We start from the raw sequence: 13,446 nt of genomic DNA, 5'->3' as shown, positions 1-13,446 counted from the left end.
GGGGGGGGAGGCATGCAGGGTGCAGAGTCAACGGGGAGGCTAGGGGGGGGATTTGGGGAAGTGGGTGGCTGAGAAAGTGGCAGTGGGGGGTTTGGGAAGACCTTAGCTAGAGGGGTGTTGGTGCTGGGGACAGGAGCCATGTCCCCAAAGAAAGGTGACCTGGCCCTGGCCTGTCCAGTCCTGTGTGAGCCTGGGGGGGCTGGGGGGGAGGGGGGGGGGGGCAGGACCATGTGCTGCAGTCCCATAGGAGGGGGTAGGGGCGTGCTGCTGAATGTGCAGGTCCCGGGTGGCTATTCCTGGCAGCCCCCGCCTGCGCAGGCAGATTGGTTTGCAGGGAGGTGACAAGTGCCAGCCGAAGCCTATAAAAATCTCCCAACCCCTGTTCTGGCTCAGTGACTTTGTTCTCCCCTCCCAGTACAGCCGTGCCAGAGCAGAGACTGTCCGTCCAGACTGGAGACGCTTGGTCCAGAGCAGGGACCCCAGCTTCAGAGTCGAGATCCCAGATCTGGAGGAGAGACCTTTGGTCTGGAGGAGAGACCCCAAAACAGAGCAGAGATCCTGGAGCAGAGACCCCAAAACATCCTCTTCCCCAGCCCTCAGGCTTGGCAGCAATGACCGGCAAAACCGCACCTCCGGCCACCGACCCGGCTCCGACAGCTCCAACAAAAGAGCCAGTGCCAACCCCAACGGAAGAACCAGCCCCAGCCCCAGCTGCTGAAGAGCCCCTGGCCCCTGAGCGTCCCCCTGCCACGGAGCAGCCCACAGCTCCCACAGACAAACCTGCTCCCGTCCCCACGGCAGAAATTACTCCAGCCCCTGAAGAAGGTTCCCCGGCTCCTCCAGCTGAACCCCAAGCCCCATCCCCTGAGTCTAAGCCTGAGAAACCAAAGGAAGGTGAGGACGGGATCGGACACTGAAGCGGGGAGGGGAGCAAGTGCAAGGCTGGGAGGGGGCATGTGAGGGTGCTGGGGTGAAGGGTTGAAGTCATCAAGGATATTTTTGCAGTGGGACGGGGATGGAATGTTAGGAGGATGGGGGGGCTGAAGATCAAATGGAGGTTGGGTGACTGCCCTCCAACAGCCCCAGTACTTGAGAGCCTGTCCTCACCGTGGGTTTGTTACAGAGCCGCCCAGCTCCCCCTTGTCCTTGACCGTGGAAGAAGTGAGTGAAAACTCGGTTACGCTGACCTGGAAAGCCCCGGAACAGATAGGCCGGTCGGGCCTGGATGGATACATGGTGGAGATCTGCAAAGATGGAAGTAGGCTTGGGCTTTCCTGCCTTGTAAGCATGGAGATCTGATATGTTGCTGCAGAGGCATGGGACAAAGCTGGGCAGAACCCCACAGCACATTTCCCTGGGGAATCATTTCCCTTTCTTTGACCAAATAAGTTTATTTTAAATGGTCATTTTTCTTCCATGGAGGAGGTGGGTCTCCCTTTGAATTCAGATAGTGGTAATGTCTTTATCCAGGGGCTGGACGGGATTTAATATCACTGCCATGTCCAGCTAGAGGCTTGAGACCAGCATACCCACTGAGAGTGGTCTCTGATGAGCTCCAGCTTTGCAGAGGCCTGAGGTTGGGATGCTGATGCAAGACCTCAGGACAAAGAAGATGTAATTCTCCCATGTTTGCCCAAAATGAAATACAGAAAGAATGGGGATAAGGTGGGAGGATGAAGGAGGAAAGGATCCTGGGCAGTGCAAGAGGGGCAAACCCTGCCCAAGTGAGATGCGGCTCAGGATGCCTGGAAAGAGGATGTGTGTGGTGGATGGAGGTGGGCTGGTGGGTGGCAACAAATATCTGTGGCTCTCTGGTTGCACTGATGGTTGGTGGAATGGAGTAGGCGGATAAGACTTGTGGTTTGGGCACTCTCTTGAAGCCCTGCTTGACTTTGGGGTGAGAGTGAATGACCTGTGTGGCTGGGGGGATCTGCAAGGGGAGGCTGGGGCTAGTGGGCTGGGTGCTGCATGAGGCTGGGGTGGTTTAGGAGACCCAAGTGGCGTGTGGGCCTTGGGGAACTTGATCTATGATCCTTGGCTGTTTAGCTTGTGACAGGCATGATCAACACATGCTTGGCTGTGGGAGGCTTTCATCATTGGGCTGGGGATTGGGGAGGTAACCACGGATGGATGGGATGCGTGAGGAGGACCTTGCATGGGACAAGGAAAGATGCAGCCATTCCTGGAGGGTGCTGGCTGACAGCCACCCAAAGGTCACAGTTTTGGATGCTCCCCAGGTTGTTTTGGGTTTGTCTGGGTGACAGGAGAGCTCTAGTCATTCAATGATAACCACACGGTCTCCGTGACTGCTGTATTTGTGCTGGTGCAAGACCCTGGTTGGCTAAAATATGGTGAGATTTGAGTGAGGGATGGTTTGAGTAATGCCAGTGGTGAAGGGGAAAAGGAGCTGGTGGGATTTGGCTGGTCTGGTGGCATTGACAGGAAAATCTTCATGGTTTGAAGGTGCACATAGTGGCTTAGCAAACTCTGGCATGCATGCGTTACTCTAGTTGTCCACCTGGGACACAGAGCCCTTTTGTGGCTGGGGCAGTCTGTTTTCTAACTGAGAAACCTCTTAACAGGTTTGGCACAATGCAAGGCTGTGTTAGCTAGCTGATGTGGGAGGGCTTCTACATCTGGGCTGTGGGGTAAGTTTGAGATGCCCCTTCCAAAGAGGAAGAACAGTTGGAGAGGTCTAGCTCGCTGGTGGCAGGTGATGAGCAGAGCTTGCCTCATGTGGAGGATGTGCTGGGGAACGTGGTAAGCCCCAATGAGTTATCCTGGGGCACTAACAGCTGTCAGGGTGGTCAAAAGATCTTAACTGTTTCCAGAAATGCACCTGGAAGGTCAGCAGGGTCCGTGTTTGCTGGCCTAATGCCTTTTGTTACTTGCAGATAGCCTTCTGCTTGACAGTTGAGCTGCCGCCAGCATTTTGTACCTCATGCTCCTTGGCAGAGTGGGGTGGCCAACCTCCCCTCTAACATACCTTTTTCTCCTTGTGCCCCAAATAATTCAGCCTTTACAGGGAAGGGGTTCTTTGCCTCTGGGTTTCACCTCTGTGGCTTGATCCTGCTGCTTGGGGGTGGGTGTGTGTGTCTGTTTGTCCATCGAACGCTTGAAGGGCTCTGCCGGGTTCATCGTAGGTACAGACTGGACATCTGCGAATGAGGAGCCTTTTCTTTCCACCCGATACACAATCCAGGACCTTGGCTCTGGTGACAAGATCCATGTACGGGTGAAGGCTGTCAGCGCCAGCGGTGCCAGTGTGCCGGCTACTTTGGAGCAGCCAGTCCTGGTCAGGGAGATTCTCCGTAAGTACTGCTCCTGCTGTGCGTAATTCCTGTGTGCTTTGTCAGCAGTGCAAAGAAATCACTGTCCGTCCCTGCTGCCTGAGCAGCCTCTGCCCTCTCACACATTGCAATCCAGCCTTTGACCTACATGTTATTCTCAATAACTCTGTCCAATTCCCTTGGGGGGGATGGAGTAGCTTCCTGACCTCAAGACACTGATCTTGCAGATGGTGAAGCTTTGGGGGTGAAGGACTCAAAATGCGGAGTCACATTTTCTCATTTCATTGCGAGAGCTCAGAAACAGTCTCACTTTCAGCACATCGCCTCTCCTTGGCCATGCTTACATCTCTGATATGCCATCACATACATGTTGCACGGTTTTGTTTATTTATCTAAGGAAAGTCAAGAGCTGCTGGTCTGCAGCATGGGAACTTTAATCATGCTGAACTCGCTAATGAATGACTTGCCCCCATGCTTAGCAAGACTCGCATTCCTCCCGGGTTGCTGTGAATGTGCAGAGACTGATGTACAATTGCAAAGCTGGTTTTCACTTATCAAACAGCAATTATAGCCCTTTTTTCCCTTTACAAGGAATTATTAATCCGCAAGTTTCCCTACTACTCAAAGATCACATCAGATTTGTCAGCTGCTTAAGAATAGTAATAATAATAACAAAAGTTATTCCCGGAGCCATCAGCTTTTCATAGCAAAAAGGCTTGGAGGAGACTATCAGCATCTGGAAAGGGTTCTGCAGGGTCTGTCCTCTCAGTCTGCTTGATGGAGGGGAACAGGGTTTCGTGGCTGGTGTCTGCTGCTGTGTTCACCTCCAGATCTCAAAGGCATCCCACCATACCCTGTGGGACTGGGGAAACTGAGGCATGGGGTGCCAAATACACAGCTTGTGTTTCCCACTTCTAGGCCTGTGCTGCACCCACCAGTTCAAACCCCCTGTTCCTGATGCCTGAGCTTTGTCCCAGCCACGTGTACTGGCTGAGAGGTGTAAAACCCAAAGAGCTGAAAGACCCACGCACAACTTGCTCTTGCTCCATGCTAGTGGGTTTTTTTCTTCTCACTTTTCTTTTTGTTAACTGAAGCTTTTCATCTGCAAACAGGACTTGCCTACTTTGGCATTTCATTTGAAATACAGCCCTGTGCACACTGCCTGGCTTTGCTGAGGGACAAATTAGCCCCCAATGTCCCTCTGCCTCCCTGTGTCCACCTCAGCGGTGCTGGTGTGTGTTGGGTGCATCAGTCCGCTCCTCTCTGCCTCATCTGTTACCTTATAGTCTTCACATTTTATTCGGGACTGCATTTTGTATCTCTCACTTGTTCATTTATAGGATCACAACAGATTTTAAATAGCAGCAATATAGACAGCAGAGAGTTTAAAAACAGGTGGGATGAGTGGGTTTGGGAAGTGGAGAGAGACGAGAAGAAACCAGATGATGATTTGATGTGGGAGTCACATTTTGCAAGGATCTGGGGCATGAAAATTGCCTTCCCACCCTCAGCAGCATGTCACCTGGGCCACCAACCCCAGCCAGCATTCTCCGGCTGAGCAAGGCACGCGCGAGCTGGGGAAAACACCCATGAATTAACATTCCTCCATCAAGGTCAGGTTTCTCTGCCCTTCTGAGACTGATGAGCCCAAGTGGCAGCGTCAGTGTGTGGATCCCTGGAGCAAATAGCAGCATGAGCAGAGGAGGGACCACCTCAGCTGTCGGCGGGGCCATCTGGGACCGCCGGGCATCTCCCTGCTCTCCCCAGCCCACCGCCGGCGCTTCACGCTCACAGCTGTTTAGCCATCGCTCAGTCCCAGTTTAATTCTGGCCATGCCCCCTCCCCAGAGCTAAACTCCAGCACGTTTAATCCGGGCAGAGACATGCAGCTCTTTTATGAGGGGCTCATGTAAACCCAATGCCTCTCCAGCAGGATCACCAAGTGGCACCAAGCTGGTAGGGTTACACGGCTGCTATTTTCGCCCCAGGAAGGAGACACACGCTCCATCAGCATTCCCCAGTGGGATTTTTTCTTATCTTTGTTATGTTCCCTTGGGGACGTTAGCCTTCATTTTAAGCCTGGGGCTTTCACAGCTCTGCTGTGAGTAACCATGCACCACCTTGGTTTCTCAATGGCCTTGAGTGCACAGTGAAGGTGGAAGTCTGGTGAGCCTTGTCCTTGCTGGAAGTTGGGTTGTGTGCCTCTGGAAAGTCTGCTTTCTGAGCTGGGGGGGAAATATTTCCTGACTGGGAGATGCTGTGGTCTGCCTTGCTACCATGTAGCTGTGCTGTGGCTCTTCTGATTAATCCCATGTTGGTGTCCATGGCCTGGCTATAACGAAGGGGGTGAATGGTCCATTGGGGTGGTGCTATTGGACTGGTGATCTGGTATCTCAAGGATGGATATAATTTTGGGGGGCAGGCAATGGGGTAGGCTGGCATGGCTCTGCAGGGAAGCAACAAACACTGTCCAGGAGATGAGAGCAGAGAGCTGGATGTGTTTCTGGGTGGGATTTCTTGATGGCCAAGTAGGGGGATGCGTGGGGTGGGTCAGCCAGTTGGGGGCTGTGATTTCTTTGGCCCGACAGCATGACTTTCTGGTCCCCAGAGCTTCCAAGGATCCGCATGCCCCGTCATCTGCGGCAGACTTATGTCAGGCATGTTGGGGATGCCGTGAACATAATGATCCCTTTCCAGGTAGGTGAATGATTTGGGACTTAATCCCCCAGGCTTTTTCACTGCAGTTTAGCTTCTGCAGTGACTTTTCTAGCCACCATGACATGATTGGGGCTAACTGTGGGCTGGCTTGTCCTGGTCCTCATGTCTTATGGGCCAAGGGTGGAAGATGGGATGGGAACCCTTCTCCTATTCTTGCCTAGATCCCATTTTTCTCCTGCTATGTCTTTATTGATGGTGTTGACAATGGAACAACACCAAACACACTAGGCAATGGGCTAGCTATTGCTGCTGTCTCAGCCCATGAGTCCGGTTCAGCTCGTGCTCCTGGCTGAGCCTGGCAGGGATCTGGCCACACGCTGCAGGACCTCACAGCACAACTGTGGGGGTACCCTTGGGGAGAGCAGCTGCCTTTGGAGCAGGTCAGCCCCAAGGACTGTGTGATGGGGGAGTGATGCTGGTACTGGTAGGCCAAGCTGAAGGTCCTCTTCTCAACTTATCTATTGCATACTTTCTGGGACATCACTGAAAAATCACCACCACGGCATCTGGGATGGAGAAATCCAGCCCTGAAACATGCTGGCCATGTGAGAGTCAGAAAGCTGCCCCCGAGATGAGGGCCATATCCATGCCTTGTCTCATAAATGGTTGGGAGCCTTGGCCGTGCTTCAGGCACGAATTGGCCCTGGGTGCTGAATTCAGGCTCCTGCTGCTAGGCCTGAACCTGGACTCAGTACCTGGGCAACAGGAGCACAGCTCTGCCTGCAATGCCCTGGGCAAGCAAAGCCAGGTTTGCTCAGCGAGGGATTTGGGGGACCAGCATGTTCTAGCATCATCCCTGGAGCCTGATGGCTTCCTGTCAGTGGGGCTGGCAGGGATGGGCTGCAGTTTCTTCCCTGGGGACTGCTGGATGGGAGAGGCCATATACAGGCCACTGCTGCCTGGACAAAGTGGGGTGACTCTGCCTGCCCGTCCTTCCTAGCAAGACCTGTTGGGACCATGCTCTCAAGTGGCTCCTAACCTGCCTGTGTGGGTTGCTCCAGGGAAAGCCACAGCCCGAGGTGATCTGGACCAAGGGTGACCAGCCCCTGGACTCCAGCCGCATCAACATCCACAACACGGAGAAGGACACCATCCTCTACATCCGCGAGGCGCAGCGCAGCGATTCGGGCAAGTATGAGCTTGCTGTGCGGGTACATGGAGCAGAGGATAAAGCCACCCTGGACATCCGAGTGATTGGTAAGGCTGGGGATGGGACCCTGCAGGGTCACTCTGGGGCTCATTTCTTCCCCTAGGCTGGGGGTAGCTCTTGTTCTGAGTGGGATGGGACAGGTCTGGCAACAAGGCAAGGAACTCTGGGGTCCCTCTTCCAGTGGGATCTTCTCCAGGATCATGGAGGCAAACTCCTCTGGTTGGGGGTGCAGGGTTTCTGCCAGCCCGTGCCCGTCACAGCTTCTCATCCCTTGTGTGCTGCAACAGTGTGAGAAGAGATTAAAAGCGAAGAGAATGGGATGGTCAAGGCACAGAATGTGGGGGCAGCAAATTAGGATGCCACCCTGTGAGGGTTTGTACTTGCAGAGCCACCGAGCCCCCCCCAGAACCTGAAGCTGGTGGATGTGTGGGGCTTTAATGTGGCCCTGGAGTGGGCTCCACCGGTGGACAACGGGAACTCTGAGATCAAGGGATACATGGTGCAGAAGTCAGACAAGAAGAGTGGGGTGAGTCTGGGCACTCCTGGGCCCCCGATGCCCTGGTGCTGGTGGTGCCCTGATGGGAGAGGGGCAGCTGCACACCCCTGTCTCCCCTGACGCCTTCTCCATCCTTTGGGCAGCCTGTCTTTCCTCACCACTCTTTTTTTTTTTTTTTTTTTTTTCCCACCCAGAAATGGTTCACGGCGCTGGAGCGCTGCACTCGCACCAGCTGCACCATCTCCGACCTCATCATTGGCAATACCTACTCCTTCCGGGTGTTTGCAGAAAACGCCTGCGGGCTGAGCGAGAAAGCAGCCGTCGCCTCCGGGGTGGCCCACATCAAGAAGACAAGTGGGGACAAGACCCCGGCTAAGGCGTTTGGGGGTGGTGATCAGCAAGAGGGGTCCTGTCCCCGGTGGGGCTTGCTCGGTGTTGTGGTGATGCTGCTGGGCTGGTCCCAAGGATGGGCCCTGCGGGGGTGAGGCTGTGCATCCCCAAAGCAGAGGTCCAGAGGTCCCCTGCTCTCCTTCGACACCTCTTTTCTCCTTTGGGGAAGGCTTGTGCCATAGTCAGCCCCTGGGAGGGATCAAGGAATGGACACCCCTGGGGGGAGATGGAAGCAGGAGCTGGGAGGGGTGAGGAACAGCCCTGGATTTGGCCCTGCAGCTCATAGCCAGCGGAGGAAGAGACCCCTGCAGTGGCCCACCTCGAGGCCAAATCTCCAAACCAGCATCACTCAGCCCCACTCTCCCTCCATCTATTTTCACCCTGCTCCCTGGTAGCACACCGTGAGTTGGGGTCTCTGCCACCTGCAGAGCTTATCCGCAGCTCCTATTTCTGTGCACTGAATTTTGGGGGTGAAGTAAGAGATCCAGAGAGGTGCCTGGCCTGGATCTGACATACTGCACATAGTGTGCATTGCGGTGTTGGTTTGCAGACTGGCATCTCCCCTGTCCCCTGCAGGGACTGGGCACTAACATGGCACGGTTGGGTGAGAAGGGATTTATAGTGAGGGATGGACTAAGATGAAGGCCAGGTCCTTGGGTCAGTCTAGATGCTGTCTGGCTTTTTATGTGAGGGATCAGAAGTATCTTAGGCTGAATTCCTGTGACCATGTGCTGGCCAGCCCAGGAGCCTGAGCTGTGCCTCAACCTAGAATTATTTTTTTAGAAACTGCTTGCCATGCAGAGAAGATCCCCCAACGGGACATGATGGAGCCTCCAAAGTTCACCCAGCCCCTGACAGACCGAACCACTACCCGGGGCTACAACACACATCTCTTCTGCTGTGTTCGGGGCTTCCCCCAGGTCAGTGGTTCCTCCATGGACAGCATCTCCTTCACGTCTGAGCAGCCACCAGTGGGGTTTTTGGAAGATTGCTGGAGGTGTTGGGAGATGGTTGGTCATATTGGTTAGGGTTGGATGAGGTTAGGGGGCTGCAGCTGCCCTCCGAGTCAAACTGGGGCAAGTTTGAGGTGTTTCAGCATGGAGATGGGAGACTGGTCTTAATTCAAGCCATGTCCTGTTTCCTTCTGCGCTGGGGGAGGAAGCATGGAGCAGTGGTTAGGGCTCACGAACGAGAGATTTACCTTTTCAAACTACTTCTGACTGAAACCCACCATGGCAACCATCTTCAGGCAGGGCCAAGGCGAAGGCAGAGGGAGGCATCTGCATTTTGGGGCCAGTTAGATTTCTCATTTCTCTCCTTGATTTGAACAAATAAATAAATTCTGCTGCCTTCCAGCCCAAGATCATCTGGATGAAAAATCAGATGGAGATACGGGAAGACCCCAAATACATAGCAATGATCAAGCAGGGTGTCTGCTCCCTGGAAATCCGCAAGCCCAACCCTTTTGATGGGGGAATCTACACCTGCAAAGCTGTGAACCCCTTGGGGGAAGCCTCAGTAGACTGCAAACTTGATGTGAAAGGTAAGATTGGCTGAGGAGATAGAGGATCAGGTCTCCTTACCTGCCTTTTTCTGTTCTCACTTCCACAGTGGTGTGGTTTGTCCCTGTTTTGTGCTGAACCTGGTGATGTGGGAGCCTAAGGACACTGGGCAGCCCTGTGGAGCTGGAGCTTTGGGTTTCTTGGGTTTATGGCCTTGAAGCATCTTGAAACCGCCTTTCCTCATTCATGACCAAAAAATGGGGAGGAATCCAGAAACTGCAGAGCCAAAGGAGCAGAGGTGCTGGTGGTGGCTGAGACAGTCACTTGCTCCTCACTGCGTCTACCAGCACTTGTGTCCCAAGCCACCCACAAGCCATGCGTGTGGGGGCTGTGTTGAACCCCCTCCACTTGCACCTGGGCTGTCCTGATTTATGTCTCAGGATCCTGCCTAGACGCTCCAGCTCACATTTCCCTGCCTCAGCAGAACACCCAGCCCAGCCCTTGCACGGAGGTGCCCCGCTTTACTCCCTGCAGCCACCTCCCCCGTGTGCTGCCGACCCGCCTTGGCGTGCAGGAGGATTCATGCCCACACACTACGCCCATGTTCCTCAAGTGTGTCCTTAGACACATGCTGATTTTATTATTTCTCCTCCTGTGGCTTCCCAGCACACGCTTGCCTTGAGACACTCTCTGCCCTACTTCCCACGCAGGCAGGGCTTCAATCCGGCTGGCACCCAGCACCCTCGGTCCCTGCTGAAGCTACAGGGCTGCCGGCGTGGCACAGGGTGGGTGCTTGGCTTTGTGGCACCTGGTCACAGGGCTTCCAGCCAGTGCAGCGAGCTCTGACCTGGCTGGCTGGCCCCAGCCAGTGCAGCCATGCAGGCAGCACGGTGAAGTCAGCCGGGAGGGTGAGCTTGTCGCCGTGCTGGGGGACACAAAGCACCTGGGAGACACCCAGGCTGGGATTTTGGGGCAAGATGGCCAGGAGCAGGCAGTGCTGGTGGGTTGCGTGATTATCCAGAGCACACGCGCAGGGATGGTGTGTGTAGGTGGATGTTGGTGCGTGCGCATGAGCAGGTTGGTTACGCCCTGGCTCACTTTTGGAAGTGAAAAGGGGAGTAAGACAAAGGAGTTCAGGGGGTTTATATCTCCTGTGCTCTCCTGCAGTGCCCCAGTGAGGACAGATCGGAGGGCAAGATGAAGAGTAAGGTAGGTCTGGGTTGGGGCTGCAGGATGGAGGGAGGGTGGGTCAGGTCATGGGGGATGGAGTGGGTTACGTGTCCTGGATTAGCCCTTGTCACGTGCTGATGGAGCCCCATCTCAGGTCTTCCTCACCCCTTGGCTGGAGATGCACTGGTGGGGTGGGATGCTGCAGAGCCTGAGAGAAACCTGCCCCTTTGCAAGGTGGAGAGAGGGCTGTAAATATGGCCAGAAGGATGAAGATGCCTGTGGAGACTGGTGTGTCTGGCAGATGCAGGGGCAGTGTGGTGGGCAGAGCCCCAGTTTACAGGCAGGGCTTGTAGAACTGGGGCACCAGGGGTTGGATGCACACGAGGGGCAGATACTGGGGGTGGGGGCAGGTATAGAGTGGTGTAAAATGGGGCTGTGGGTTGGAAAAGCAGAGTTAAAGGGTTGCACCTGAATTTTGTGGGGCAGGAGAGTCTGTAAGAGCTGAGCTGTGTTTGTCTTGCATTAGATCCATGGCTGGGACGTAGTTTCCCATCTCATCCCTGACCACGGGTCTCTCGGCAGCGGTGCCCTCACAGGACTCAGATCTTGTTCCTTTACCCTGGGTGGATGCTGCAGCTGCTGGGTTGTAGTGTGGCACATGGCGATGCTCCTGGTCATGGCCTCTGCTACCTGCTGGCCTGCCCTCTCCCTGGCAGGGCTCAGGGGTGCCCTGCACCTCAGCCTGCCATGTCACAGTCCTCTCTGAATGTGTCCTTAGCTATGACGATAAAACAAGCCCATCTGAAGGGCTTTGGTCCCAATAAAAAACCCAAACCAGTCTGTCCTGCTTGTTGTGGGGTTGTCTTGGCTGGGGGGAGGTAGAGGGAAGAGACATGCCAGGGATGCTATGGGTTCATGTAGCATCCCACAAAACCATGGGTGCAGGAGACGGTTTCTGAGCTTGGAAAGAAAGGACCAGCTTTATAAAACACATATGAAGATGACTAAACCAGAAGCAACCTAACAAGGAAGAGGAGGAAGATGGAGAAAAGTTTCCTTTTGGAGTTGGAGAATGATTCTGGCTGGGGGAAAAAAAATAGCAACATCAAAGCTGTGACATGTTGATGCTCCTTCATTGAAGCACAATTTCTTTATCCACACCAGTGATGCAGTGATCCAGCCACACTCTGCCATCAGCATCCCCTCCCCATGGCATGAGATGTCAGGGACAGGACATGCCGATGCGTTATCTGGAGGAAGAGGAATTGTCCCTGTTAGCTACTGAAAGCTCATGTGCAGAAAGACGACTTGTTACTTGCAGCTCTGAGACAGCGTGGGTCAGATGCTGTTTATTAAGAGAGAGCCCAGACAGCTCCATCAGGTTGGCTAGGCGCATCGTTAGCCAGGGCTCGGGAGCACGGTGTGCCTCCTGCCCAGCACAGCCTCCCTCGGGCCAGCGGGTCTGGCACATGGGAGAGGGCAGGAGCTCTCCTCTCCCAGCAGCGTGCCAGCCCAGTCATGGGGCCAGACCCAGATCCTGCCCTGCATCAGGCATGGCCCTGGCACTGCAACCATGGGTGCAAATCCAGCCTGGGCATCCGCAGATGTGAGCCCAGCCCACCCCTGGTGCCACTGGAGAGCAAAGCCAGGCAGCGCCTATGGCTAAAATAGCTGACCCCAGTCTGCAGCCCCTTTGCTTTGTCCCCATCTGCCCCCCGTTGCCTATGCTCCATACCCAAGCTGAAGTCCATGGGGGTATTGCTGTGTTCCCAGGGGCTCAGCCCTGGTGCAGCACTGTCCACACCAGACATCATTTCCACCATCAGAGGGCATCGCGGGATTAATTTTTATCCCAGTTGATGGTCAGGCTGGTCCACTGAAGTGGTTGGGGTTAGCGATGATGCCACCGGGTGGAAGTTGCAGTCCAGCTGGCAGGTTGAGAGCAGGTCTTCCCCTGGCATGCTCACACCCGGCCTTGGACACGGATGGGGGTGTTCTGCCCCCCTGGATGTCCCTGGCATCTCAGCATGCACCTTTGGCCAGCAGGAGGCTTGTGGAACAGGGGCTGGGAGCTGGCTGCCTTAGCCGGAGGTTTGCTAATGCAGGGAGGAAGCTACATCTCCAAAATTGTGTCAGGCTGCACACTGTGCCCTTTCCAGACTCTTAATGTAGTCCTACAGGGCAAAGACTGTGTTTGTAACCCCACAGGGGACCAGGGTGGGTAACAGTATCCGCTTTTAGTGAGGTCTCCCCGGGAAAGGTCCAGAGAGCATGGAGTGGAAAAATCCACTAGATGTTTTTTCCTGAAAGCAATCATTCACATGCCTTTTAATTTATGAGCATCCCAGTCATCAGGTTTCTGGGCACCTTAGCAAGGATCAGGCAAAGGCATCAGTTCCAGGAAAGCAGCCTCTTGCAGAAAGAAGATGCAAGTGGGAATCAGACCTGTGCTTGGTAAACAGCAGCCCTAATCTGAGGCCAAGCTACTGCTGTGCAAAGGGACCGTGGGCACGGGGCAGGGGCGCCCTCTCTACACGAGCCTGGGGTTGCAGCATCCTCAGGCACTACTGATAAAAGATTTGGGGTTCTTCGCCTTGAGGAGCCTGGGAGGATGTTCAGGGCCTCTCCATCTTGATGAGGCCCAGGGGAAGGGTTTGCTGCTGTCCTTGCCATTGCTCTTCTGCTCTGCTCCCATTTTGCCCAATGTGGTCCAAGCCAGAAGCCTGGATAT

General features: G+C 54.7%; 1 protein-coding gene across 1 annotated transcript; it reads left to right on the top strand.

Annotated features, from left to right (window-relative positions):
• Window positions 1-611: 611 nt before the first annotated feature.
• On the top strand, window positions 612-10,723 carry MYBPH (myosin binding protein H). Its single transcript, XM_033001968.2, has 10 exons — window positions 612-894; window positions 1,124-1,258; window positions 3,144-3,311; window positions 5,898-5,986; window positions 7,009-7,204; window positions 7,544-7,683; window positions 7,848-8,007; window positions 8,827-8,963; window positions 9,400-9,586; window positions 10,713-10,723. Exons 1-10 carry the CDS (start codon window positions 612-614, stop codon window positions 10,721-10,723), a joined length of 1,506 nt encoding a protein of 501 aa, XP_032857859.1.
• Window positions 10,724-13,446: the final 2,723 nt, after the last annotated feature.

The sequence above is a fragment of the Tyto alba genome, unplaced genomic scaffold (genome assembly GCF_018691265.1).
Source record: "Tyto alba isolate M040663 unplaced genomic scaffold, T.alba_DEE_v4.0 Super-Scaffold_30, whole genome shotgun sequence".
Classification (NCBI taxonomy): Eukaryota; Metazoa; Chordata; class Aves; order Strigiformes; family Tytonidae; genus Tyto; species Tyto alba.
Note: the sequence above shows the minus strand (reverse complement) of the source record. Positions and strands in the feature narration are given on the sequence as shown.

Bases quoted from the DNA above. Each gene is read 5' to 3' on its own strand.
- MYBPH (XM_033001968.2), top strand. From the start codon at position 612: ATGACCGGCAAAACCGCACCTCCGGCCACCGACCCGGCTCCGACAGCT. The intron at 1,259-3,143 runs GTAGGCTTGGGC...GGTTCATCGTAG, and splicing joins GGAGATCTGCAAAGATGGAA to GTACAGACTGGACATCTGCG. The intron at 8,008-8,826 runs GTGGGGACAAGA...TTATTTTTTTAG, and splicing joins GGCCCACATCAAGAAGACAA to AAACTGCTTGCCATGCAGAG.